Source organism: Podarcis bocagei (genome assembly GCF_964188305.1).
Source record: "Podarcis bocagei genome assembly, chromosome: 2".
NCBI lineage: Eukaryota > Metazoa > Chordata > Lepidosauria > Squamata > Lacertidae > Podarcis > Podarcis bocagei.
In genome coordinates this window covers 24545771-24570630 of record NC_138126.1, presented here as the reverse complement: position 1 = coordinate 24570630, position 24860 = coordinate 24545771, and the positions used below count along the sequence as shown (strand labels likewise).

The 24860-nt window shown below is 47.6% G+C and overlaps 1 protein-coding gene across 1 annotated transcript in view; it reads right to left on the bottom strand.

The window, feature by feature from the left end:
- Nucleotides 1-24860, bottom strand: part of PLXNB1 (plexin B1) — a 144284-nt gene that overhangs the window by 43487 nt on the left and 75937 nt on the right. Inside the window, exons 6-15 of the mRNA XM_081183746.1 lie at nt 23397-23525; nt 18914-19014; nt 15682-15814; nt 14313-14469; nt 12935-13043; nt 12742-12850; nt 9382-10242; nt 8299-8424; nt 6030-6152; nt 283-376 (exon numbers count right to left, since the gene is read on the bottom strand). Of these exons, the coding sequence (XP_081039872.1) occupies nt 283-376; nt 6030-6152; nt 8299-8424; nt 9382-10242; nt 12742-12850; nt 12935-13043; nt 14313-14469; nt 15682-15814; nt 18914-19014; nt 23397-23525 (1942 nt within the window). The remainder of the gene's footprint in view (nt 1-282; nt 377-6029; nt 6153-8298; nt 8425-9381; nt 10243-12741; nt 12851-12934; nt 13044-14312; nt 14470-15681; nt 15815-18913; nt 19015-23396; nt 23526-24860) is intronic.

Here is a 24860-nt window from a genome sequence, read left to right as displayed (position 1 = left end):
TACCGGCGCTGCTTCTACACAGGGCTGCTACTGGGGGGGGGGCTTTCTGCCACCTGAGACGGCTGCCCCAGTTTGCCTAACGGCAGAGCAGTATGCAATTGGATCTGCAACTCCCATCGGCCATGGCTGCTGTGCTAGGTGGAGATGATTGCAGCTGCAGCTCGAAACATCTGGCGGGCACCAGGTTGGGGAAGACTGACCTAAAGTTGCAGTGATTCCCTGTCTCCCCCTTTCACCAGCTCCAGAACCCCCACAATTCTCCCTGTGCCCCTTTTCCTGTACCGTGGAGATCATCGACGCTGTCCACACGCAGGCGCCTCTTCCGCTGCACGAAAATCACGGCACTGAATTCCAGCTGGGGGGCTGAGTAGCTGTACTGAAAGAGAGACCAAAGGCAAACAAATAAATAAATAAATCGGTATTACATAGAGCTGGGAGAGTCACCGTATCTGAAGAAGTGTGCATGCACACAAAAGCTCATACCAAGAACAAGAACAAACTTAAGTTGGTCTCTAAGGTGCTACTGGACAAATATATATGTATATATGTGTGTATATATATATATATATATATATATATATATATATATATATATGCAGGTTTTGGTGTCTTCGGGTGTCTTCCCGTGTAAGAGTTGGGGTGTCTAGGCGACGTTTCGACGAGGTCTCACTCGTCATCTTCAGGCTGGTGCTTTCGGCTTCTTGTTACTAGAACAGAGCAGGGTCTCAGTGTTTGAGTTCCTATAAATACTGTTGAGGGGGTGTGGTGTATAGCCTCCAACGTTCTGGGCAGAGAGGAAGTTCCCAGGTTAATGTGCCTTTTCTTCTTTTGTTCATTAATTACTTGAGGGATATCTTGAGTGATTACTTGAGTGATATTCTGAGTACCACTTAGGAGGGTCATTAGGTGTGGATTAGTTGCTAAAGCTTTCGTGTCTTGACCTCTTGAGCTTGTGAAAAGTTTTTCTGAGAAGATAGCTGTACTGCACTTAGTTGTGCTCTGGCTTGGCTTCGTGTATAGGGGCGAGCTGTGGTTTTGTGCCCTGTGCCAGCCAGATCTGTGTAGGGATTGCAGGGGGGTGCAGCATCCGGAGGTGCCACTATGGTTTGGCTACTGGATGGTGTCTGTAATTTATCTGTGGAGAGGGTCTGGGTTTGGGTCTGGTGTGGTTGATTGGAGATGGCATTCTGTGTGCCTCTGGTTCTGGTGTCGGTTTTTGTGGGGAGGGCTAATTTCCAGATGTCTGGCAGGCGGGACGTGTCGTCACGCTTGTTCATGTTGTGAGGGTGTTTCTCTATCTCGATGGCTTCCATGATTATTCTCTTGTGGTGATGTTCCATGTTAAAGAGCAATTTGGAATCTGCAAAATTAATTTCGTGTCCTGTTTCTTTCATGTGTTGGTAAAGAGAGGAAGTTTTTTCTTCTTTTTTGACGGCATTCTTGTGTTCTGCGATACGTGCATTTATTCGTCTGTTTGTTTGTCCAATGTACGTGGCTGGGCAGACTTTGCAGGGTATTTCATAGACCCCTTGGTTTTCTAACTGGATTTTATCTTTTGGGTTTCTGAGGATATTGGCTATTTTTTGGTTGGTGCAAAAGGCTGTTTTGATATTGTGTTTATGGAGGATTTTGCTAATTTTATCTGTAGTGCCCTTGATATAAGGAAGGAGGGCCATGCCATTGTTTTCTTCTGTGTCTTGGTTTTTGGGGGGTGTTTCTTTTTGGATTAGCTTCGTAACCCTGTTTTGCTGGTATCCGTTGGCGATTAACACATTTGAGAGATTCTGTAACTCAGTTGTCAAGTGGTCTTTGTCAGCCAGGCGTTTGGTTCTGGAGATGAGAGTCTTGGCTACGGAGTTTATTTGTGCAGGGTGGTGGTGTGATTGTGCATGTAAGTAGCGGTTGGTGTGTGTTTTTTTCCGGTAGATAGTGTGTCCTAGGGAGCCATCAGGTTTTTTGTAGATTAGGACGTCAAGGAAGGGAAGTTGGTTGTTGGCTTCTATTTCCATAGTGAATTGTATTTTGGGGTGTAGGCTGTTGAGATGTGTGAGGAAGCTATCTAGTTTTTCCTTCCCGTGTGGCCAAATTACGAAGGTGTCGTCAACATATCTGAGCCAAAGTTTGGGTTTGTGTTCTGACTTGTCTAAAGCATTGGTTTCAAAGTGTTCCATGTACAGATTTGCGATGACCGGTGAGAGGGGTGATCCCATAGGTGCTCCTTCTATCTGTTTGTATCTTTGTCCATTGTGGATGAAGTACGTGTTGGTTAGGCAGTGGTTGGTCAGGTCCAGGATGTATTCGGGGGGATTGTATTTGTTTTGAATGGCTGTCAAGGCTTCATTAATGGGCACTTGTGTGAAGAGAGATACAACATCGAAGCTCACAAGTAGGTCATCGGGATGTAGGTTTTGCTTCTTTATTGTTTCTATGAACTGGAAGGAGTTTGTAACGTGTGAAGCGATAGATTCTGCATAGGGCTGAAGTTGCTTAGCGAGAAATTTAGCGAGATTTTGTAGAGGTGAGCCTATGGAGCTGACTATTGGTCTGAGTGGTGTTCCTTCTTTGTGTATCTTGGGGAGACCGTAGAGTTTGGGGCATCTGGATGATTTTTCTCTGGGGATGATTCTTAGCTGGATTTCTTCACTGATAGGAGAGGCTTTTATTTTGGATTTGGTGGTTTTTTCCAGATAGGTGGTGGGATCTGTTTTTATAGGTTGGTAGGTAGGGTCTTGGAGTAGATTTGATAGTTTTGCTTGGTAGTCCGATGTGTTCATCACAACAGTGGCATTACCTTTGTCTGCTGGGAGAATGATTATGTTGTTGTCTTTCCTCAGGTTGGTGAGTGCTTTCTGTTCTTCTTTGTGTAAATTGCTTCTGGGTGGTTTGCTGGAGCAGAGGATGATGGTGACTTCAAGTCTGATTTTATTGGCTTCATCTGGGTTGATTTTGGTTAGGCTAGCTTCGACTCCGCATATGATGTTTTCCGTGGGGATGCGTCTCGGGGCGACTGCAAAGTTGAAACCTTTGGAGAGTACTTTGGTTTCAGTTGAGGTGAGGATCCTGTCTGATATGTTATGTACTGTTTGTTTCATGGGTTGTTGTGGAGGGTGGCTGGGCTTCTGGCGTTTCTCTAGTTTGTGGAGTTTGTTGGTGTGTATGTCTGTCTTATGTGAGGACTCTGTTTCAGCTCTCCAAACGGCTAGTTGTTTGCATTTGTCCCAGAGTGCAGGGTGGATTTTGTTACAGAGTTTGAGGTGAAGAGTGAGCAGATCTTTGTTGGTTTGGTTTAGTAGGTATCTTTTCTTATGTAGTTCGTTTCTGATTAGGGATAGTTCAGTTCGTTTCAGGATCCTTTCGGTAGCTGGGGTTTTAGAGTGGAATTTAAGTTGGAAGCATGTGGGAATTAAGTTGTTGTCTCGGCAGTTGCGTAGGAACAAGAGATCACATAAGATGGTGGCTCTTCGGATTTCTAGTTTCTCGTAGGTTCTTGTCAGCTGGAAGGTTTCCTCCCCGTAGAGGTGAGATATTTGCTTTCGTAGATTTTCACGGGTACAGGAATGCAGGTTTTGGTGTCTTCGGGTGTCTTCCCGTGTAAGAGTTGGGGTGTCTAGGCGACGTTTCGACGAGGTCTCACTCGTCATCTTCAGGCTGGTGCTTTCGGCTTCTTGTACTTCATCCACAATGGACAAAGATACAAACAGATAGAAGGAGCACCTATGGGATCACCCCTCTCACCGGTCATCGCAAATCTGTACATGGAACACTTTGAAACCAATGCTTTAGACAAGTCAGAACACAAACCCAAACTTTGGCTCAGATATGTTGACGACACCTTTGTAATTTGGCCACACGGGAAGGAAAAACTAGATAGCTTCCTCACACATCTCAACAGCCTACACCCCAAAATACAATTCACTATGGAAATAGAAGCCAACAACCAACTTCCCTTCCTTGACGTCCTAATCTACAAAAAACCTGATGGCTCCCTAGGACACACTATCTACCGGAAAAAAACACACACCAACCGCTACTTACATGCACAATCACACCACCACCCTGCACAAATAAACTCCGTAGCCAAGACTCTCATCTCCAGAACCAAACGCCTGGCTGACAAAGACCACTTGACAACTGAGTTACAGAATCTCTCAAATGTGTTAATCGCCAACGGATACCAGCAAAACAGGGTTACGAAGCTAATCCAAAAAGAAACACCCCCCAAAAACCAAGACACAGAAGAAAACAATGGCATGGCCCTCCTTCCTTATATCAAGGGCACTACAGATAAAATTAGCAAAATCCTCCATAAACACAATATCAAAACAGCCTTTTGCACCAACCAAAAAATAGCCAATATCCTCAGAAACCCAAAAGATAAAATCCAGTTAGAAAACCAAGGGGTCTATGAAATACCCTGCAAAGTCTGCCCAGCCACGTACATTGGACAAACAAACAGACGAATAAATGCACGTATCGCAGAACACAAGAATGCCGTCAAAAAAAGAAGAAAAAACTTCCTCTCTTTACCAACACATGAAAGAAACAGGACACGAAATTAATTTTGCAGATTCCAAATTGCTCTTTAACATGGAACATCACCACAAGAGAATAATCATGGAAGCCATCGAGATAGAGAAACACCCTCACAACATGAACAAGCGTGACGACACGTCCCGCCTGCCAGACATCTGGAAATTAGCCCTCCCCACAAAAACCGACACCAGAACCAGAGGCACACAGAACGCCATCTCCAATCAACCACACCAGACCCAAACCCAGACCCTCTCCACAGATAAATTACAGACACCATCCAGTAGCCAAACCATAGTGGCACCTCCGGATGCTGCACCCCCCTGCAATCCCTACACAGATCTGGCTGGCACAGGGCACAAAACCACAGCTCGCCCCTATACACGAAGCCAAGCCAGAGCACAACTAAGTGCAGTACAGCTATCTTCTCAGAAAAACTTTTCACAAGCTCAAGAGGTCAAGACACGAAAGCTTTAGCAACTAATCCACACCTAATGACCCTCCTAAGTGGTACTCAGAATATCACTCAAGTAATCACTCAAGATATCCCTCAAGTAATTAATGAACAAAAGAAGAAAAGGCACATTAACCTGGGAACTTCCTCTCTGCCCAGAACGTTGGAGGCTATACACCACACCCCCTCAACAGTATTTATAGGAACTCAAACACTGAGACCCTGCTCTGTTCTAGTAACAAGAAGCCGAAAGCACCAGCCTGAAGATGACGAGTGAGACCTCGTCGAAACGTCGCCTAGACACCCCAACTCTTACACGGGAAGACACCCGAAGACACCAAAACCTGCATTCCTGTACCCGTGAAAATCTACGAAAGCATATATATATATATATATATATGTGTGTGTGTGTGTGTGTGTGTGTATACATTGCTTCGTCTCGTTTTCTAGAATGTATGGGATTATGTGGCGATGTAGTATAGTTCTATGTAGGGGATTCGCCATCCTCCTTCTGAGGAGGGGAGGTGCAGGTATTTGGGGTTTATTCTTGGTTTTTTTATGTGTAAGTGAGGTGATACCGTATTTTCCGCACCATAGGGCGCACCGGACCATAGTTTTTAGACGGGGAAATCAATAACCCCCCCCCCGCCCCAAAGAGCAGCGTACAGGCTGCGCACCAACCTCTCTCTGCCGGAGGGGTTGTGCGCAGCTATGGCACAAGCCAAGGCAGCGAGCGGGGTGGATCGCGCTGGCTGTTTTGGCTTCCTCTTTAGCCCCGCGCAATCCCTCCCTGCCGGGAGAGGCTGCGTGGAGCTAAAGAAGCCATAGCCCTGTGCAGCTTCTCCCTGCCAGAGGGGTTGCGCGCGGCTATGGCAAAAGCCTGCATTCGCTCTATAGGACGCACACACATTTCCCTTCAATTTTTGGAGGGGGAAAACTGCGTCCAATGGAGCGAAAAATACAGTAACTACTCCCCTTTTTGAAGATTCTGAGGTCAGCACTCGCGGAAACTCGAGCACAGGCTCCTCTTCCGTGAAGGCCTTACCTGGTGCAGCTGGCATGTGATGTAGCAAAGGGATGGATTGGTTTCGTCCTGTACGATATACGCCTCCACACTCAAGGTCTTCCCTTCCAGGACCAACACACATTCGTATTCCCATAGATTATCCTTTTAAAAGATGGAAGAAGCACAGGGGCTGAATCCTACGAACCCTCGCTGCGGTGCTAAGTTCCATACAACATTGTGAGTGCCCCCTGTTCACTTTCATCATTTTGGCTAATTCCCCATGTCAGTGAATGAATTTATTAATACGGTCACAGACCAGCATCAACACACACAATATCACAGATCATAAAAATATCAGAAATACAAAGGACAATATGAGTATAACAAGGATTTAAATATAAAAATTAAAATTAATTATTAGCGTGCTCCCTGTAGTTAACATTTGGGGGTTTGGTCATTATGGGATACCACTTGCTTCCTGCGATTGATTGCAGACACACAGAATTTGGCTACATTTAATGTAGTCTTGGGATTCTTACCCTCTAGCAGTAGTTTTAAACTATGGAGTTCCGATTCTTTCCTGGACTTTTGCAAAACAGGTGTAATAAAAGTCAAACGTATACATACCGGCAGCCTCCCAGGTCTTTGCTGCCAAAATACTATCACAATTGTTATATGGATCCCAGATCTGCAGCTTTAAAAACCTTACTCTCCTAGAGGCATTCCAAACTAAGTTTTTCCGCTGCCTGCTGGGGATACCCTCTTGCGTATCCAACATAGCAGTCCGTTTGGAGGTTGGGCAAATTCCTATCAGTACTCGGATATGGATATTGAAGATTCATTATTTGCTAAAGCTTATTTTCTTCCCGGTTGGGCTGGCACCTTTAACCCTATTAGATAACTACCAATCTAAATGGAAAGCTACACTGCTGGAAAAGCTCAAAGGCTTGGGGATCCCACTACAGACCCTGATAGCGACAGGCTTCGAGAAAGCTAGGACTACAATTCACCAGCGTATCTGGGACGTAGAATTACAATGCCACATGAGCGAAATGATCAAACACCCAGCAATAAGGGACCATGGGAGAGGTTTCTCTCCAGCTAACTATATCCCATGTCAGTGTCTCTACGCTCGGTCCTGTGGCAGAGTCAAGCAGCTTCTGGGAGAGAGGCATTCGCAGATCGCGAACTCCTCGGCCCACTTCTAGCATCTTTTAATGGGATGGGCTGTTCCTGTTCATCCACACAGGTGTTCAGGACACAGGTGGGCTCCTTTTATTATTGCTGAGGATAATTTGTTGGGGGAGGGAGTCTGCATGCCAGGAGTGGGTGGGGCCAAAGCCAAAAGCAGGCGGGGCCATGTCTCTCTAGATGACGGAACCTATCAAATATTCCTCCAGGCAGCAGCTCACAGCTGCATTTAACAAGAGAGATTTGCCGCCATTGCGTCTCTATCTTGGATCCAAGGGTTAAAAATCAGTGCCAGCATTGGATCAGCTCTTAAGGACAGATCAGTGGCAGAGGAAATACCCCCCGGGTATAGGGTGGTATATAATTTAATTAATTAAATAAATGATATTTTGCACACAGAAGGTCCCAAGTTCAGTTCCTGGAATCTCCAGGTAAGCCTGTGTGTGTGTCTGCTGCCGGAAACCCTAGAGAGCTGCTGCCAGTCAGTGTTGGCAATACTGAGCCGACTCTTCGTGACACCATGGACCAGAGCACGCCAGGCGTTACGAATATACAAACATACAATTCATACAATCCTTAAAAATGTTCATACATACCCACACTTAATCCCACATATATTTCTTTTTCCCACCACCATCCCTTACCCCTCACCCCACCCTTGTGTTGAACTTCCAATCTACTCATTTGCAATTTCTTTCCACTTCTATTACTTTCTTTCACACACTTTTAAACCAATTTTCTGCTTCTTTTTCTGTTACACATTGTTTTTTGTTTCCTATTATTAATATAATAATAATAATAATAATAATAATAATAATAATAATAATAATACCACCTGTGGGTAGATAGTGGTATAATAATAATAATAATAATAATAATAATATTAATAATAATAATAATAATAATAATAATAATAGGATTTATATACCACCCTTTATCAAAAGATCTCAGGGCAGTTCGCAAGATTAAAAACACAACAAAAAAGCACAATAGTTATAAGAAAAGCAACGAAACAACAATCCTTCCCTTTGAAAGCTTTTGCTAAGCATCTTCATAAGCAGGGTTTTGCACCGCCTCCCCAACCCCCCGAGTGCCTGAGCTCAGTCTCTAGGTTTACCTGGTAGAGGTGGAAGTTGCTCCCTATCAGTGTGATCTTTCTCTGCACATTGATGGGCATCAGCGAGGACCCCTGAATGCCCCGCACACAGGGACAGGCTTCCGGTCCCTGGCTCAGCTCCTCGTTCTGAAAAGACACAAGCGAGGCAGGAAGAAGTCAGGAAGAGATTTGCCCGCACAGCTTTGTTGCTGCTGCTCCAAAAAACCTCCGGCCCGAAAAAGAAAGACAGCGGATCAGAAATGTTACGGCGCTGTTGGAAAATTGAAGGGGCTTCAAGGAGATGACCCTTTGAGTCCCTTCCAACTTTACAGTTCCATGACTCTACGAAACGGGAGGCCGACTCTTTCGACCATGCTTGAAAGGCTGTGGATTAGGGAACCATTATAACACCGTATTTTTCGCTCTATAAGACGCACTTTTTCCCTCCTAAAAAGTAAGGGGAAATGTGTGTGCGTCTTATGGAGCGAATGCAGTGGCGGGCGGCCCTTCTCCGTCCTCGGGGAAAAGCCTGCAAGCGCCGCACACACGCTCCACGCGGCTCGTGAAAGGGAGCGCTGAGCAGAGCCCGGGATGCAGACAGGCTCTGCTTAGCGCTCCTTTTAAGGAATACTTTTTTTCTTGCATCCCCCCTCTAAAAACTAGGTGCGTCTTATGGTCAGGTGCGTCTTATGGAGCGAAAAATACAATATGTTTCCATGGCAGGCTGCAGATGTGTACTGCAGTTGGGTCTGTCAGGCCTTAAATAATCCTTCACCAACGTGGGGGCCTCCAAGTGCTCCCATCAGCCAACAGGGGAGGGCCACAGGCTGGTGAAGGCCGCAATAAAAATAGTCTGAACACAGCATACTTCTAAGTCAGGATTGGGCAACCTGTGGCCCTAAGACCATGCGCAGCCCTTGGCCTAATTTCATGCACCTTTGGTTTTGCCTCCAACCATGCCTGCCCACCATTGCACATGGGGCCCATGGCAGATGACCCCCCAGGGGAACACGCCCCTCAACAACAACAAAAGGTTGCTCCCTGCCTCACAAAGTTCCCGTTCTCAAGTTCCTAGTCCTCATGCCTGAGGTTCTCGAGACTCACCAAGAGAAACCCAGGCGCGTCGTACTGGTAGTCCAGGCCCGGGTTGAGGATTCTGGGGATATCAGAGACGTCGCTCTCTGAGGAGTCCCCGTCGCCCGAGAGGAGGATGGAGGCGGAGAAGGAGGACGTGTCGTTCTCGGGCGGCAGAGAATCTACCCATTCCACACTGTCCTCGAGTTCAGAGCTGTCCCCCGGAGGCCAGTCGGGAAAGCCCGTAGCAGGCGGCGCCTCAGAAGTCGCGAGCTCCGTCTCCAGATCTTCTGGACGCAAGTCAGCCGAAGAGTTGGGGGCGCTTCCTGTCTGGTTGGGGGTGAGGGAGGTTGGAACGGGAGAGGTGAGGGCCTCAGGGGCAGCCGATGGAGCCGATGTCGAGTTTTCGGCATCGGGGGAAGGCGTCTGGGCCTCCACATGAGGCCACAGGGTGCCATCAGCCACAGTGGCAGGAGGGGACGTGGACCAGTCTTCAGGGCCAAGGACAGGTTCAGAGGTAGAGTGCGTCACGGAGCCCTCCGTTTCCGGCTGGGCGCTGGAGACAGCCTCGGAGGTAGGGCTGGCCGTGGCAGGCACGTCGGTCGGAGGCTGTGTCAGAGCGTCCGTCCCCAGCGAAGTGAGGCCATCCGTGGTCGGGGCTGGCGCATGGGTGGGGCTGGGGGTTTCCGGCGGCAGAGGGGTTGTGGCAGGAGTTGCCAGCAGGGTGGTGAGAGGGACGGCAGGTATGGTGGTGGGACTGGGAGTGGAGGTGGCCGCAGGCGTGGCCGGGAGAACGGCAGGTTCGGTGGCCGTGGTCGGAGGAGACGAAGGGGACACTGCTGCGTCTGGGGTGGCCGCAGAAGGCCATGGGGTGAAGGCTGGTATTTGAGCCTGGAGGGGGGGAGAGAAGAGGCAGCCAGTCAGGGCCAGAGGAAGACAACAACAGAAGGATACCGTTTTTGGACTTTTGTGGGTGGGAAGAGAACGAAGTGGCTCCTCGCCAAGCAGGCATCCCTTCCAACTTTTCCTCAACAGGCCTCACGAGTTTCCTGGTCTGAGTGAAGGCCTCTTGTGGTGAGTCAGACAATTGTTCTACCTACACTGGCTGGCAGAGGCTCCCCAGAGTGTCTCTATAATTGCTGAATATTGAACCTAGGGCCTTCTGTACACAAAAGCACATGCTCCACCGCCCAGTCCTTCCCCCACTGCATATCTGCCTATTTGTTATCCCTATGCTGCAAAGCTCCTCTGGTTTCTCCATTGCGCAAGAGCTTCCAGAAGGACAGTCTCCTGTAGCTCAGTCAGTAGAGCATGAGACTCTTAACCTCAGGGTTGTGAGTTCGAGTCCCATGTTGGGCAAAAGATTCCTGCGTTGCAGGGGCCTTCAACCAGATGATCCTCGTGGTCCCTTGCAACTCTACCGTTCAACTCTGCACACTGCAGGTTTAACAAATACCGTATTTTTCGCTCCATAAGATGCACCTTTTCCCTCCTAAAAAGGAGAAATTTGTGTGCGTCTTATGGAGCGAATGCAGGGGGGAGGCAGGCAGGAAAAGCCCCCAAGAGCTGCACACAAGCTCTGCGAGGCTCTTGCGGGCTTTTCCCCAGGAGGGAGAAGGGACTGACGCGGCCAGTCAAGTCGCTTCTTCCTCCTCGTAGAAGAGCCCGCAGGAGCCACACGCTCCTTAAAGGGTGCACGGCTCCTGTGGGCTTTTGCGGGAGGTGGGGCTTCTTTAGCCGCGCGCAGCCTCTTCCGGTCGGAGAGGTTGCGCGTGGCTATGGCAGAAGCTTCTTTGCTCTTTGGGGCTTGGGGGGGGGGGAACCCAGGCTTTCCCGGCAGCCTCGAGAAGCTCTGGGAGGGAGAGGGAAAATCATATTTTTTTTCTTGATTTCCCCCTCTAAAAACTTATGGGCCTTATGTTCCGGTGCGCCTTATGGAGCGAAAAATATGGTATATTGTGGCTTAAGCTTCCGTGGGTCAGAACACATCTGATTAAATTCAGAGCAGGTCTGCTACCAACAGCTAATTCAGCAGGCTGTATTTTCACAAAGCGCTGCTTCCCCTGCTGCAGACACTCACGTTTTCCTCCCGAAGCCCAATCTCTGGCAGACTGCCCCGCTTTCAGAGGAATTCAAAACAGGAGCTGAGGCAAAGGATATGTAGTTGGCACAAGGAACTTGTGGCTCCTCAAGTGTTGCTGAACTCCCATCAGCCCCAGCCATCATGCCTAACGGTTAGGGATTATTCTTATAATTAGCCACCCATCTGACTGGGTTGCCCCAGCCACTTCCAGCAAAATATAAAAAACACCATAAAACATTAGAAGCTTTCCTAGACAGTGGTACCTCGGGTTACAGACGCTTCAGGTTACATACGCTTCAGGTTACAGACTCCGCTAACCCAGAAATAGTGCTTCAGGTTACGAACTTTAATTCAGGATAAGAACAGAAATCGTGCTCTGGCAGCGCGGCGGCAGCAGGAGGCCCCATTAGCTAGAGTGGTGCTTCAGGTTAAGAACAGTTTCAGGTTAAGAACGGACCTCCGGAACGAATTAAGTACTTAACCTAAGGTACCACTGTATTCTCAGGCTATGAAGGAATTGCTCACTAATTTATTGACAGCTGCACGAGTTATTATAGCTAGGAAGTGGAAGGGGCAAGGTGAATATAAAATGAAAGAATGGTATATAGAGGTGTGGGATATAGTTATTAAAGACTATCATGTGCCATTAAGGTAAGACGGGGAATATGTAGGAGAAATGATTTTGAGGAGATCTGGAAGCTGTTTGGAGAATTTGTAATGTTAAAAATGGAAAGGGGTCAAACCACCGCAATTTTGGGAGGTTGGATAGTTACAATGGAATTGTCTCAGGGTTTGGGGTGCACATTTTTATTTCTATTTATTTTTATTATTACTTTGTCAAAATAAAAAATAAAGTAGAAGCAGCAGCAGCTTCCCTATACAGGGCAGGTTCCCCGCCCCTTTTCTACAGGGAATAAATTGTTCACTTGAGCAAAGGGAACTTGGGTTACTCATTTTCATGGTCCTGGGGCAGCTACCTTCATCCTAGATGAGCACCTTCTGTTGGAGCCACCCACATACTCTCTAGAGCACATGTGAGGAACGTCTGGTCCTCCAGATGCCGCTGAACATCAACTCCCATCAGCCCCGGTCACCACGGTCAATGTCCAGGGACAATGGAAGTCGTAGTTCAGCAACCTCTAGAGCACCACAGGTTGCCCAGCACGTTCTCTAGAGCACGGAAAGTTCTAGAGGCCCACTCTCTTGGTACCCTGAATACTAGGGCTTCAAAATGGCCGCCCTCTGGCTACTGGGGCGTATATCTGACAGGAACCAATCAGCAGACGAGAGCTACGAAAGACACACACCCTCTCGTTGTAGATAACGGTTCCTTTTTCACAGGCATCTTTGTGTGTACAGAGGTGCTGGTGGACGCACCAATTGCATCCCCAGTGGCTGCTCACGCATCCCTGGCACCTGAAAACGACACAAGAACAAGGTTGAGGAGGCCCCATCAAATCTGATGCCTGCTGCGATAATGTGGAAACAGGCAGGACTCACGGCGCCGATTTCCTCAGAAGAGCCACTGCCCTGCAGTCGTAGAAGGAGAAAGGCGTCGAGGTAATAAAGACGTCGTTGAAGCGCACCATCAGCTGAATGGTTACGTGGTCTGGAAATGGAAAGAAAAAAGGCACCCCTCAAAACACAGTTCGGCAGCATCCTATTCAGATGATGGGAAAAGAGAGAGAAATATGTATCTACTCTAATGGAACATAGTCAAAGATTCTAGTTGATAACAGATTTTTTTTTTTAAGCAAGTAAGACACATTCTGCAAATCCACCACTTGAAGAATAAATTTTGTCGTTTTCTTCAGATCTTCTGTTTAAGTAAGAAAACAACCTGCACGTCTTCCTAAAATAAGGACGCGTGATTGATGAGATGGCAGGAACAAATGTCTCTCAGCTTCATCTGACGCAGGGGGTGTTTATTCATGACTCGGTCGCAAAATAGTGCATTGGCAGAGGAGGAGAAGGAGAAGGAGTGGGGGGGGGTCAAGGCTCATGAGATTTTTTGGCAGGGATCACATGGGATCTTGGCAAGGGAGCAGCGACTGGGGTCAACGGAGAGGGAGAGACGGCTGGGAAGAGAAAAGCAGTCTCTCTCCCGGCGTGGATGAAGGGAAAAGAAAGTGGGAAAAGACTAACGAAGCAACAAGTGGCCAGATGGGAAAAGACATTCGAAAAAGCAACAAACTGATAAGAGCACCAAGGTTCGGATCGCTTCACAAATGACTCCCCCTATAAAAATGCCGTGTTTAATCAAATGTCTTAATCTGTTGTGTCAATGTTCTAATCTGTTTTAAAATGACTGCTATGCCTTTGCTTTAAACGGTGCATCTGTGTGTCACTCTGGACTCCTTGGGGAGGAATATAAATTCAATAATCAACTCCAGGCAGCTTCAGACCCTGAGAAATGGCCCACTTGCCCTTCATGAAACACTCACACCATGCACACACTGTGGCTTTTATATCTATCTATCTATCGATCTATCTATGGGATGCGGGTGGCACTGTGGGTTAACCAGGGCCTAGGACGTGCCGATCAGAAGGTTGGCGGTTCAAATCCCTGCGACGGGGTGAGCTCCCATTGCTCGGTCCCTGCTCCTGCCAACCTAGAAGTTCGAAAGCATGTCAAAGTGCAAGTAGATAAATAGGTACCGCTCCGGTGGGAAGGTAAACGCCGTTTCCGTGCGCTGCTCTGGTTCGCCAGAAGCGGCTTAGTCATGCTGGCCACATGACCCGGAAGCTGTACGCCGGCTCCCTCGGCCAATAAAGTGAGATGAGCACCGCAACCCCAGAGTCATCCACGACTGGACCTAATGGTCAGGGGTCCCTTTACCTTTATCTATCTATCTAATCTATCTATCCTGGCACTCACCTGTCCCTGCTTTCAAAACTGGCGCATGGCTGGGATCTGGTGAAAGACACATGATGCCTGACCCCATTGGCACTGCGGGGCTCTCATACTCTTCAAAGAAACACGTGTAGGACTCTCCGTCCCGCAGGGCCGGCAAATCCGAAAGAGTGAGGAACACCTGCCAATCAAGAGAACGGACAGATCAATACCTTGCCGTCCTAAGGAAGATTCTCCTCTAATTGGCATTATCTCACCTTCTGAAACTGGAGGAGAAGGGGGGGGGGAGGTCCGTGATGGAAAGAACAAGGGCATGAAAAAGCAGGTGAGTAGAACACATTAAGTACCGGTTCTCGAGAGCTCGCAACATCTTTCGACTAACTTTTTTTATCTGCAGATTATTATTATTTTAAAAAAAAATCCTCCTCAAAATATGCAAACTTAAAAGTATCACACAAACACCAAAGGCTTTGTTTCCGAGGCGTGTTTTCTGGAACTGTGAGGACGACATACAGTGGTGCCCCGCAAGACGAATGCCTCGCAAGATGGAAAACTCGCTAGACGAAAGAGTTTTCCGTTTTGGAGGTGCTTCGCAAAACGAATTTCCTATGGGCTTGCTTTGCAAGACGACAATGTCTTGCGAGTTCCTGCGGGTTTTTTTTCTCCTCCCCTTTTTCTAAGTCGCTAATCTGTTTATCAGCTGATCCGATCAGCAGATAAGCCGCTAAAAGCCGCTAATAGCGCTAATCCTTCAATGGGCTTGCTTCGCAAGACGAAAAAACCGCTAGACGAAGAGAATCACAGAACGGATTCTTTTCGTCTTGCGAGGCACCACTGTACTTTGTTTAATACAAAATAAAAGGAATACATTGTTCTCCCAGACGCCAGATTCTGCGCTTGCTTGGGGAACCTCATAAATGCACGAGATGAACATGCTCTTGTACAAGAGATGCTATGGTGCTTCAGCCACATAGGCTCCCAGACAATTTTTTTAATAACTTTTAAATTCAAAATTAAAACAAAACATATTATTTCTCCCCCCATTTTTCCTCCCCTCCCTCCCCCCACAGAACCCACTCACCCCCATCCCCCGACTTCCCTCAGTTCCAGTCTTTGATTTCTCTAAAAATGCATGTTACACATGTTTTGTAATGCATGTTTTCTGCATGTTACACAGTTGTATAGGTCCTCAAACTATTTAGCTGATTATTATCAATAGAAAGTTTGTGAATGTTTATTCAAAATATTTATTAAACAGCTACTGCACACGTGGCGGCAGTGAAAAGCACAAACAACTTCCCAACCCCTTCACAAATGACTTCACAGCCTTCAAAAATGGGGGCACGGCGGGGCTAGGGCAGAGAGAGACATTTTACTCATCCTAATAGCTCACGTTTTTCTGTTCTTCTCTGCTGATGTTGGCCGGGCTTAGGGACTGGACGGACAGACATTGCTGGGTGGACTCAAAGCCCCACAGCCACTGCTCACTCACTTTGAACCTGGAGCACGCAGAGCGACGGCTGCACCTGCAGATATACGTATACAGGAAAACAGAACGGAGACCTTAGACTGCCCTAAAAGGGAGAGGACCTTTTCTCTCTCCAGTCAAGCGCTCGTCCATAAGCAAACAGACAGAGAAGATTACCTGGCACAAAAGTGGATGCGTCCAGAATGTGAGGCAAGGTTCTCCCCGCCCAGAAAGCACACAGCTGTTATGAATTTGCTGAGCATGATCTAAATGACGCCCGCATAATGATAAGCCATGGTTTGCCTGGCCTAGGCGTAGCTTGCTTGAACGTCCGAGCCCAGTCTAGAAGACTAGCTATGGTTTGGTTCCTTTATTATTATTTTTGGATAAGATTACTTAAACGTTAGATAAGTATACAGTCGTATCTTGGTTCTCGAACGCCTTCGTACTCGTACATTTTGGCTCCCGAACGCTGAAAGTAAGTGTTCCAGTTTCCGAACATTTTTCAGAAGCCGAATGTCCGACGTGGCTTCCGCTTGAGTGCAGGAAGCTCCTGCAGCCAATCGGAAGCTGCGCTTTGGTTTTTGAATGTTTCGGAAGTCGAATGGACTTCTGGAACGGATTACGTTCGAGAACCAAGGTACGACTGCATATGGAAACTTAATTGTTACCTTTTATAATTCTACAACAGGCCTTTTCATTTTGGTCAATTAAACTGTTCTTTAAAAACAAAAAAGCTATGGTTTGGCTCCTGATAACAAACCATGGTGTGATGTCATGGTTTGCTGTTGACTTGCTTTAACTGTGGTTCAGCCAATGCCCTGTTATGTTGTGGCACTGAGTCGTTCCACAAGCACTGCTTGCAAAATGGATGGTGGCCTCAACTGTGGCACACTGTGTGCGTGCGTTGCGAGGATGGTCCATGACAATTGTAAAACCTTACAACTGCCACCACTCCCACTAAGCTCTTCTGTCCCAAAACAAGTCACACAGAACAGTTATCTCCATCCCCAACTGGCCGGTAGCGCCCCAATCTCCTCTGAGTACAGCCTGGATGGAGTCTCTGTGGCTCTCCAGATGGTGTTGGACTCCAACTCCCATCAGCCCCAGCAAGCATGTCCAGCGGCCAGGGCTGATGGGAACTGTAGGCCAACAGCATCTTGAGGGCCACAGGTTCCCCATCCCTGGCCTAAGGTGTTTGCAGACAGCTCCCAACATAATTCATTTGTTGTTCCTTCGCCATAAACTGCACACCTATGACTGCTCTGTGAGGGTGACTGCACACTTTGCGTGGACATTCTTGCAATTTTCTGTCCAAGTTAGCGGGCAAAATGCAGCCCTGTGGCTCGGAAAGGTATAATCCACCCAACTAGCACGTGTTTTAAAAAATTAAATAATAAATCTCGTTCAATCCCAAGTGTCAATCTCTGCTCTTCCAGTGCCCTCTCTGCCCCCTGGCCAGTTGGCCCAGCCTCAGCCACCAGCTGGCAGAAATCCGAGCCCCCGGCCTGCACTCCCCAGGGTGGCTGCTTCTGCTGTGATCCTCCTCCAGGGGACAGGAAATAATTCCCTTCCTTCCCTGCAGAAGAAGTCATTGTGTTCCCCACCTCCTTTTTAACCCCTGTGGCCAGCCGAAACAACTCCTCTCTCCTTCGCCCCAAACGTAAAAAACTAGGGTTTCGGAGGCAGGTTTAGCCAGTTTGAAGCAAACAAGGAAACTTTTAACTCCCCAAACAAGCTTGTCTCTCCCTGGAATTTGTGCAAGTTGCAGTCCTCTTTTAGTGACTGCGAGCAACTCTTGATGGAGTGATCAGTTTCGAATTGAGAACGTAAGAGAGCCCAGTTGGGTCAGATCAAAGACCCATCTAGTCCAGTATCCTGTTCCCATGAGAACCAGCTAGAGCACTGGTTCTCAATCTGTGGGTTTCCAGATGTTGTTGGACTACAACTCCCATCATCCCTGAGCTCTGCCTTGCTAGCTAGGGGTGATGGGAGTTGTAGTTCAACAGCATCTGGGGACCCACAGCTTGAGAAAGGCTGAACTAGAGGCCTGTGTGAAACCCATCAGCAAGGCCTGAGTATAGCACTGTGTTTCAATGAGGCAGAGGCTAGAACAGAATAGGAATCACGTGTGCTCTCCTGTCTTGGGCCAGACATTTGCTAATGTTACATTTTTTTAAAAAATACGTTGGCTTGTATTGTATTGTATTGTATTGTATTGTATTGTACTGTACGTTGAAAACTCTTAATAAAATGCATTTCCTAACAAAATTACTGCATACGTGAAAGAGCTCTGTTAACATACATACATACGTGTGTTTGTGTGTTTATGTGTGTACACATTCGTACCTTGGTTCTGGAACGCCTTGTGACTCAAATATTTTGGCTCCCGAACAAAATGTTTTGGGCGCAAACCCGGAAGTGAGTGTTCCGGTTTGTGAATGTTTTTTGGAAGCCGAACACCCAACGCGGTTTCCAATCGAGTGCAAGAAGCTCCTGCAGCCAATCGGAAGCCGTGCCTTGGTTTTCGAACGTTTTCTGAAATCAAATGGACTTCCAGAACGGATTGCGTTCATATACATTACAGTACTGGGACAATTTAAAGGCAAAGCGGTAGAAAGAGTGGAGGACACATGATTTGCAGGGGGAAACAGTCTTCCAGGAACAGACTGCTTCTAATGAAAGGGCTGGTGCCATACTGTTTTTATTGCAATTACTTGCAAGGTTTTCATCGATTTTATCATAGAATTGTAGAGTTGGAGGGTTCCACAAGGGTCATCTTGCCCACGCCCCTGCAATGCAGGGATCTTAACCCGATGTGCGGCTTGAACCCACAACCCTGGGATTATATATGTCTATAGTTTTAATTCTATCCATGTTTGTTTTATAATGACACCCCACCCCCATGTTTTCAGCAGTTCTTATTTTTATCCTTAAACTGCCTTGAGTCCTATTAAGGAAAATGGGTGGTAGTAGTAGTAGTAGTAGTAGTAGTAGTAATAATAATAATAATAATAATAATAATAATAATAATAATAATAATAATAATAGCTAAATCAGCCATTGCCCTCCCCCTCTGCCACCGCACCAGCCCTCTTGCTGCCGCAGGAAGCATCTTGCCTGCAAGCAGCCACTGTGTTTTAAAACCAAGTCTTACCTTCCTTGGAGGACGCACCAGCCACAATAAGGGTCCCTCAGAGCCAAGCATGACTCGCAGTCGGGGTACTGGGAACACTCAAATATGGGGATCTTGGTCACCTGAAAAGGCAGAGCCACAGAGCGGCCTGTCAACTGGCATCCGCAGATTGGGAAGTCTGCCTCTTTGTTGCAGCTGTGTAAATCTCTGGGGCTTCCATCCTCCCCACTGCTGGTACTCCCATAGCAGAGAAGACAACAGGTTGGGACTGAGTCAGGGAGACTTCCCAAACCCTCCCAGATTTGTGTGTGGAGGGAGTAAGTACATGAGCTCTCAAGCGGGAAAACCCCCCAAAGGGGAGGGGAGGCAGCCCCCCCTTCTTCGTGTTAATACAACAAAGCTTTGGATTTGGAAGTTCATACACAACCACTAAACCCCACCACCACCACCAGCACCACTGCCTTGTTAAGAAACACGACACCTTTTTAGTCGCTCAGTGTTTCCATCTCATTGTTTTCCCAGATAAAACTGAGATACAAGAAAGTACATCAAGAACCAAGGAAGAGAGCCACACTCTTTGAAGGAAAGAAAATCAGAACATTACTCCAGCGCTAAAAGCATTAAATAGAAGCAGCCTTCCATAAATCGTCATGTGTTCCAGGGGAGCAGTTTTTAAAAATTATTTTTCACTCCCCAAACATTGCAGCTCTGCTTGTTGCCATCTTACATTAAAACCATTGTCCGGCACAATATATTAGAAAGGTTCCTGTGCACCACGTTTTAGAATGAAAGAAAAGCAAAAACATTACAGGGCCGTATTGCGTCTTGGTACTTAATTGTTTCGAAACTTAACCAATAAAGCCCAACATTCGAAGAACTTACCTGGTGGTTGTTCCCATCTTATGCCGTGTGCTAATTTTGTCATTATTACGATACCCCATTATTTTCTTTATCCCATTAAAAGAAAAAAACCCATACCATTCTTAGCAATGTTGGAACTTTACTTTTTGTTTCCCTTTCATTTTGCGAAACATTTTTTTTTTTTTTTGCTGCGGTAAGGAAAAGTAGCCATCGCTTCTATTTCTGGAACTGGGTGCTTTAAAAATAACTCAGAAGCAGCATTTCAGGTTTCATCAGTAATAAATAACCTGAAATTTCATTTACTGCATTTCTGGTTTTAATTATGTGGAACATACGCCCCTCCAAGGCTGCCTGCCTCTGATGGCAAAATTACCAAAAGAGTTAACAGACGACAAGCCCGGAAGGGATGATTATGCTGCCTCTGGGGTTGGAGATGGAGGGGAGCGGGCAGCTCTGGCTTGGAACAGCCAAGGGAGCCTCTCAAGGTTTGAAATTCCCAATCGACTTGGACAGGGCACGGTCACGTGAGCGGGAACCTGGTGGAAGGCGCATAAAGAATAAGACAGTGATAAATGACACGCGGCTGGGGGAGATGCATAAGATAGCCTGGGCTGCAGAGCAGCCAGCCTAGCCTCTTTGTCTTAACGGACACTTCCCATCTGCTCGGTTTTTCTTTTCCCCGCTGCGCTGTCTGCCTTTTGTCAGGAAGCCCTTCTTATTTGTCCAAAGCACTTTTACGATTAGAAAGATGCGGTTGAGTGAAACACACACGAAGGGAAGGAACTGAGATGCTTTGATATGGTGGCACGCAAATGTACAACACCGTGCCTCTAAGTGTTGCCGGACTACAACTCCTATCATCCCACGCTGGCTGGGGCTGATGGGAGTCATAGTCGGGCAACATCCTGAGGGCACCACGTTGCCTATCCCTGCGCTGCAGGATGCAATGTTTGGAATGTTGCTGCTTACGCAGGCCTCCTCCAACCTGGTGCTGATGGGAGTTGTAGTCCAAAACATCTGAAGAGCATAGCTGTCAACCGTCCCTTATTTGGCGGGAAACTCCCTTATCCCAGCGCCGTGTCCTGCTGCTGTCCCTTACTGATGATATCCCTTAAATTTCCCGGGTTTCATGCTCGCCTGGCTCGGGAGGGAAGCAGCGGCTTGGGGTCCTCCGCCGTGAGAGAGCGCGCTGGCACTGTCGTCCTGGCGCAAGGAGTTCCATCGGTCCTTCCCCGCCGGAGGCGGGGGGAGGGAGAGAGACTCTTGCCCACGCTGCCCGCGGGCCCGGAGGCAGTAGCGGAGGAGGCGGCCTAAGGGAGGAGGAAGAGGAGGGGATGGGGAGGGACGCAGAAGGGCGCCGCCGCAACCGCCTCATGCCAGATTGACAGCATCTGCCAATCCTACCAATAGCAAAATCCCTTATTTTGGCTGCTGATCCCTTATTTTCGAGGCTGCTGGCCCCTTATTTTCAAATCTGTAAGTTGACAGCTATGCTCAGCAGGTTGGGAAAGACTGGCCTATACCCCGCTCTGTGAGTCACCCTGGGATTGTATGATGAAGGACGGTATATATAAATCCAATTAATTTATAAATAATAAAATAATAAATAAAAACGCACCCATCTTATGGGCCTGATTGGGCTTAAGTATTGCTACTGACCTTGCACCCTCGGGATACAATAGGGTAGGGCTCAAACAAGGTAAAATAAATTAAATGAAAGCACGCTTAGGAACCGGGTCCCCTTCTCAAGCCTCATAACCATTTTACAACTGTTAATGAATGAATGAATGAAGGCCTTCCTCTTCCATTACTCAACGGCCTTCAGATGTTCATGATCCCTCTGGGATATTAGCATGACTGCCGGAGCTTTTGTTATCTATAAATAGATATGGATTTTCATCCTCCTCTGCACTGCGAGTTCAAAGGAGGTCACAACATTCTAAGAGTGTCAGAAGGCTCTCCCCAATTATTCTCGGCGGGACACAGGGAGAGAAATCCATCAACGTTCTTGAAAGCCCAACAAGAACCGCTGCGGTATCGTGAGGATCTCAGCAATTCCAAGTTGTTCTGCATGACTGTATTATTTTGGCAGGATGCTTTTTTTGACCATCAGATTTTTTACCCAGCCTCTCAAGGAATCCGTTTGGAGATTGATTGATTGATTGATTGATTGATTGATTGATTTGTTTGTTTGTTTATATTATCAGGTTTCCAGGTGAAAGAATACATTTGTTGGAGGAATAATATAGTGGTACCTCGGGATGAGAATGGGATCCATTCTGGAGCCCAGTTTGCATCCTGAACGCAACATAAGCCACGACGGCACGTCTGCGCATGTGCATGTTGCGTTTTGCCGCTTCCGCGCATGACGTCATTTTGAGCGTCTGCGCATGCGGCAAAACCCAGAAGTAATGCGCTCCATTACTTCCAGGTTGCCGTGGAGCGCAACTCGAACGCGCTCAACCCAAAGCACATTCAACCCAAGGTATGACTGTACATTGAAAATGGGGGGAAATTGCCCTGACTTGTTGAATTTTTTTGGGGGGTGGGAGGATTGCCCAGAGGCTAACAGCTGCAAGCGTCTAACAGGCCGCCTATCAGCTGTTCCCTCACCGACAATCGCTGAACTTTTGGGGGTGCAGAGTTGCGCTTTTTTGGGGGGGAAGAGTGGTGAAGTTATTTTTTTTTAATTACTCTTGGCACTTTTCGGCTTTCCCGCAGGGCCTCCGTATTTTGCTTGCCTCCTCCCACTCTGCCCGCCCTACAGCTGGGAGGGAGGCTGTAGGCAGTCCGTTTTTGCTGTGCGGGCCTTCACACGGCTCCATTTGTGCGCGGGCGGCGCAATGTTACGCAGGAGGAGCGTGGCGATTGAAGTAATATCCCCATGTCTTTAACATCAGCGAAACATCGCGCCTTGTGCTCCTCCTGTGTAACGTTGCACCGCCCGTGCACAAATGGAGCTGTGCAAAGATGCCGCACAGAAAAAACAGACTGCACACAGCCTCCCCCACAGCTGTAGGGCAGGCAGAGTGGGAGGAGGCAAGAAGACTAACTAGTCTTCACCCCCATCGTTCTGCCCAGACGCTGAGGTCCAGCGCTGAGGCCTTTGCTTATTGCAAGAAGCAAAGCTACAGAGAACCAGGCAGAGGGCCTTCTCGGTAGTGGCACCAGCCTGTGGAATGTCCTCCCATCAGATGTCAAAGAGATAAACAACTACCTGACATTTAGAAGACATCTGAAAGCAGCCCTGTTCAGGGAATTTTTTAATGTGTGACATTTTAATGTATTTTTAATCTTTGTTGGAAGCCGCCCAGAGTGGCTGGGGAAACCCAGCCAGATGGGCGGGATACGAATAATATATTATTATTATTATTATTATTATTATTATTATTATTATTATTATTACAAGGCCACATGAGAAAGGCCCAGAGGGGAGAGATATCTTCGATCACTGCGGCCAACTAGAACAGCAGCGCCTTTCCCGCAGGGCATTCTCAGCATCAGAAAAATTAGAGGATTTTAAAAGTATATGTGTCTGCCTCTTGGCTCAGGAAGAGAAAAAATCCCACCCCCAGGTGTTCTGTGCCTTGTCCAAAATGGCTGACAGCAGCCATACACAGCAGGGACTTTCACTTGCTCTCACCATAGACTGAGTCATGACATACAGGTGCTTCTTGGGCAGGTCGAAGAGGAGGTCTCCACTCACGGCACTGTTCGGCTGGATCACTAGAGAAGCGTACAGGTTGGCGTCTCCCATTGGTCCCAAGTACACCTGCAAGGCGGCAAATGAAAATGGGGAAAGGTATCAAATTCAAGGGGAGGGAGAGCAGGACGCCATTGTTGTCAGCCTAAGACTCTTTCAGTAATACAGTGGTACCTCGGGTTAAGAACTTAATTCGTTCTGGAGGTCTGTTCTTAACCTGAAGAACCACTTTAGCTAATGGGACCTCCCGCTGCCGCCAGAGCACGATTTCTGTTCTCATCCTGAAGCAAAGTTCTTAATCCGAGGTAATATTTCTGGGTTAGCGGAGTCTGTAACCTGAAGCGTTTGTAACCTGAGGAACCACTGTAAATCTATTCATTGCGCTCAGTGAGCAGAAACCCTCATTTAATGTGTCCAGAATAAACCAGGCAAACTGAGTGCCTTTGCAGTCTCTTAAGGCCTTTCTGCATTGCAAGCCAAACCAAGGACCAAACGCCATTTTTACTTCTAAGCAAAGACCACAAGCTCCCAAAGCACAGTATTTTCTCCATGAAGTATTGGGATGAGGGGGAGAGAAAGCTTGACATCCTGCGTGGAGGGAAATGACTGCTGTTTGCCTCCTCCTAATGCTCTAAAGCATTAGGAAGAGAAGACTCCCTGGAAAAGACCCTGATGTTGGGAAAGATGGAGGGCACAAGGAGAAGGGGGCGACAGAGGACGAGATAGTTGGACAGTGTTCTCAAAGCTACCAGCATGAGTCTGACCAAACTGCGGAAAGCAGTGGAAGACAGGAGTGCCTGGCGTGCTCTGTTCCATGGGGTCACGAAGAGTCGGACACGACTAAACAACAATGCTCTAAAAGCATATTCAAGCAGAAGATGAGAGTGCACAGCTTGCAAAGAAAGGGAATGAAAACAGGGGCGCTTCTAAAGTATCAGGCCATTGCATCAGAGGAGAGAAGGGAAAAGGGAAGAGATTGCCTTGCTGGCGTTCGCATTAAATCAGGGTTTCCCAAACTTGGGTCTCCAGCTGCCTTTGGGCTACAACTTCAATCACCCCTAGATAGCAGAACCAGTGTAGTCCAAAAACAGCTAGATGCCCAATTTTGGGAAGCCCTGCATTAAATGAATAAGGCTGAGTGTTCCACAATGGAGTTGGGCAACTGTCTCCAAAATATGATGGCAATGCAAACTGAAAAACCCAGGGAAGTTGCTGGTTGGTAGGGAAGTAAGAGGGGACAGTGTCCCTCAGGTTATCTCGCTCAGTCACACACTGGAAGGAACATTGCCTGGAAAGTTAGCAGCTCCTGGTTGTGGCAACTGCCACAAAACCAAGACAAGGAGCCACCACCCAGCAAAAGTGCAAAAGGCAGCAATTGTTTCTGGCGGGAGCTGGGGCACATTG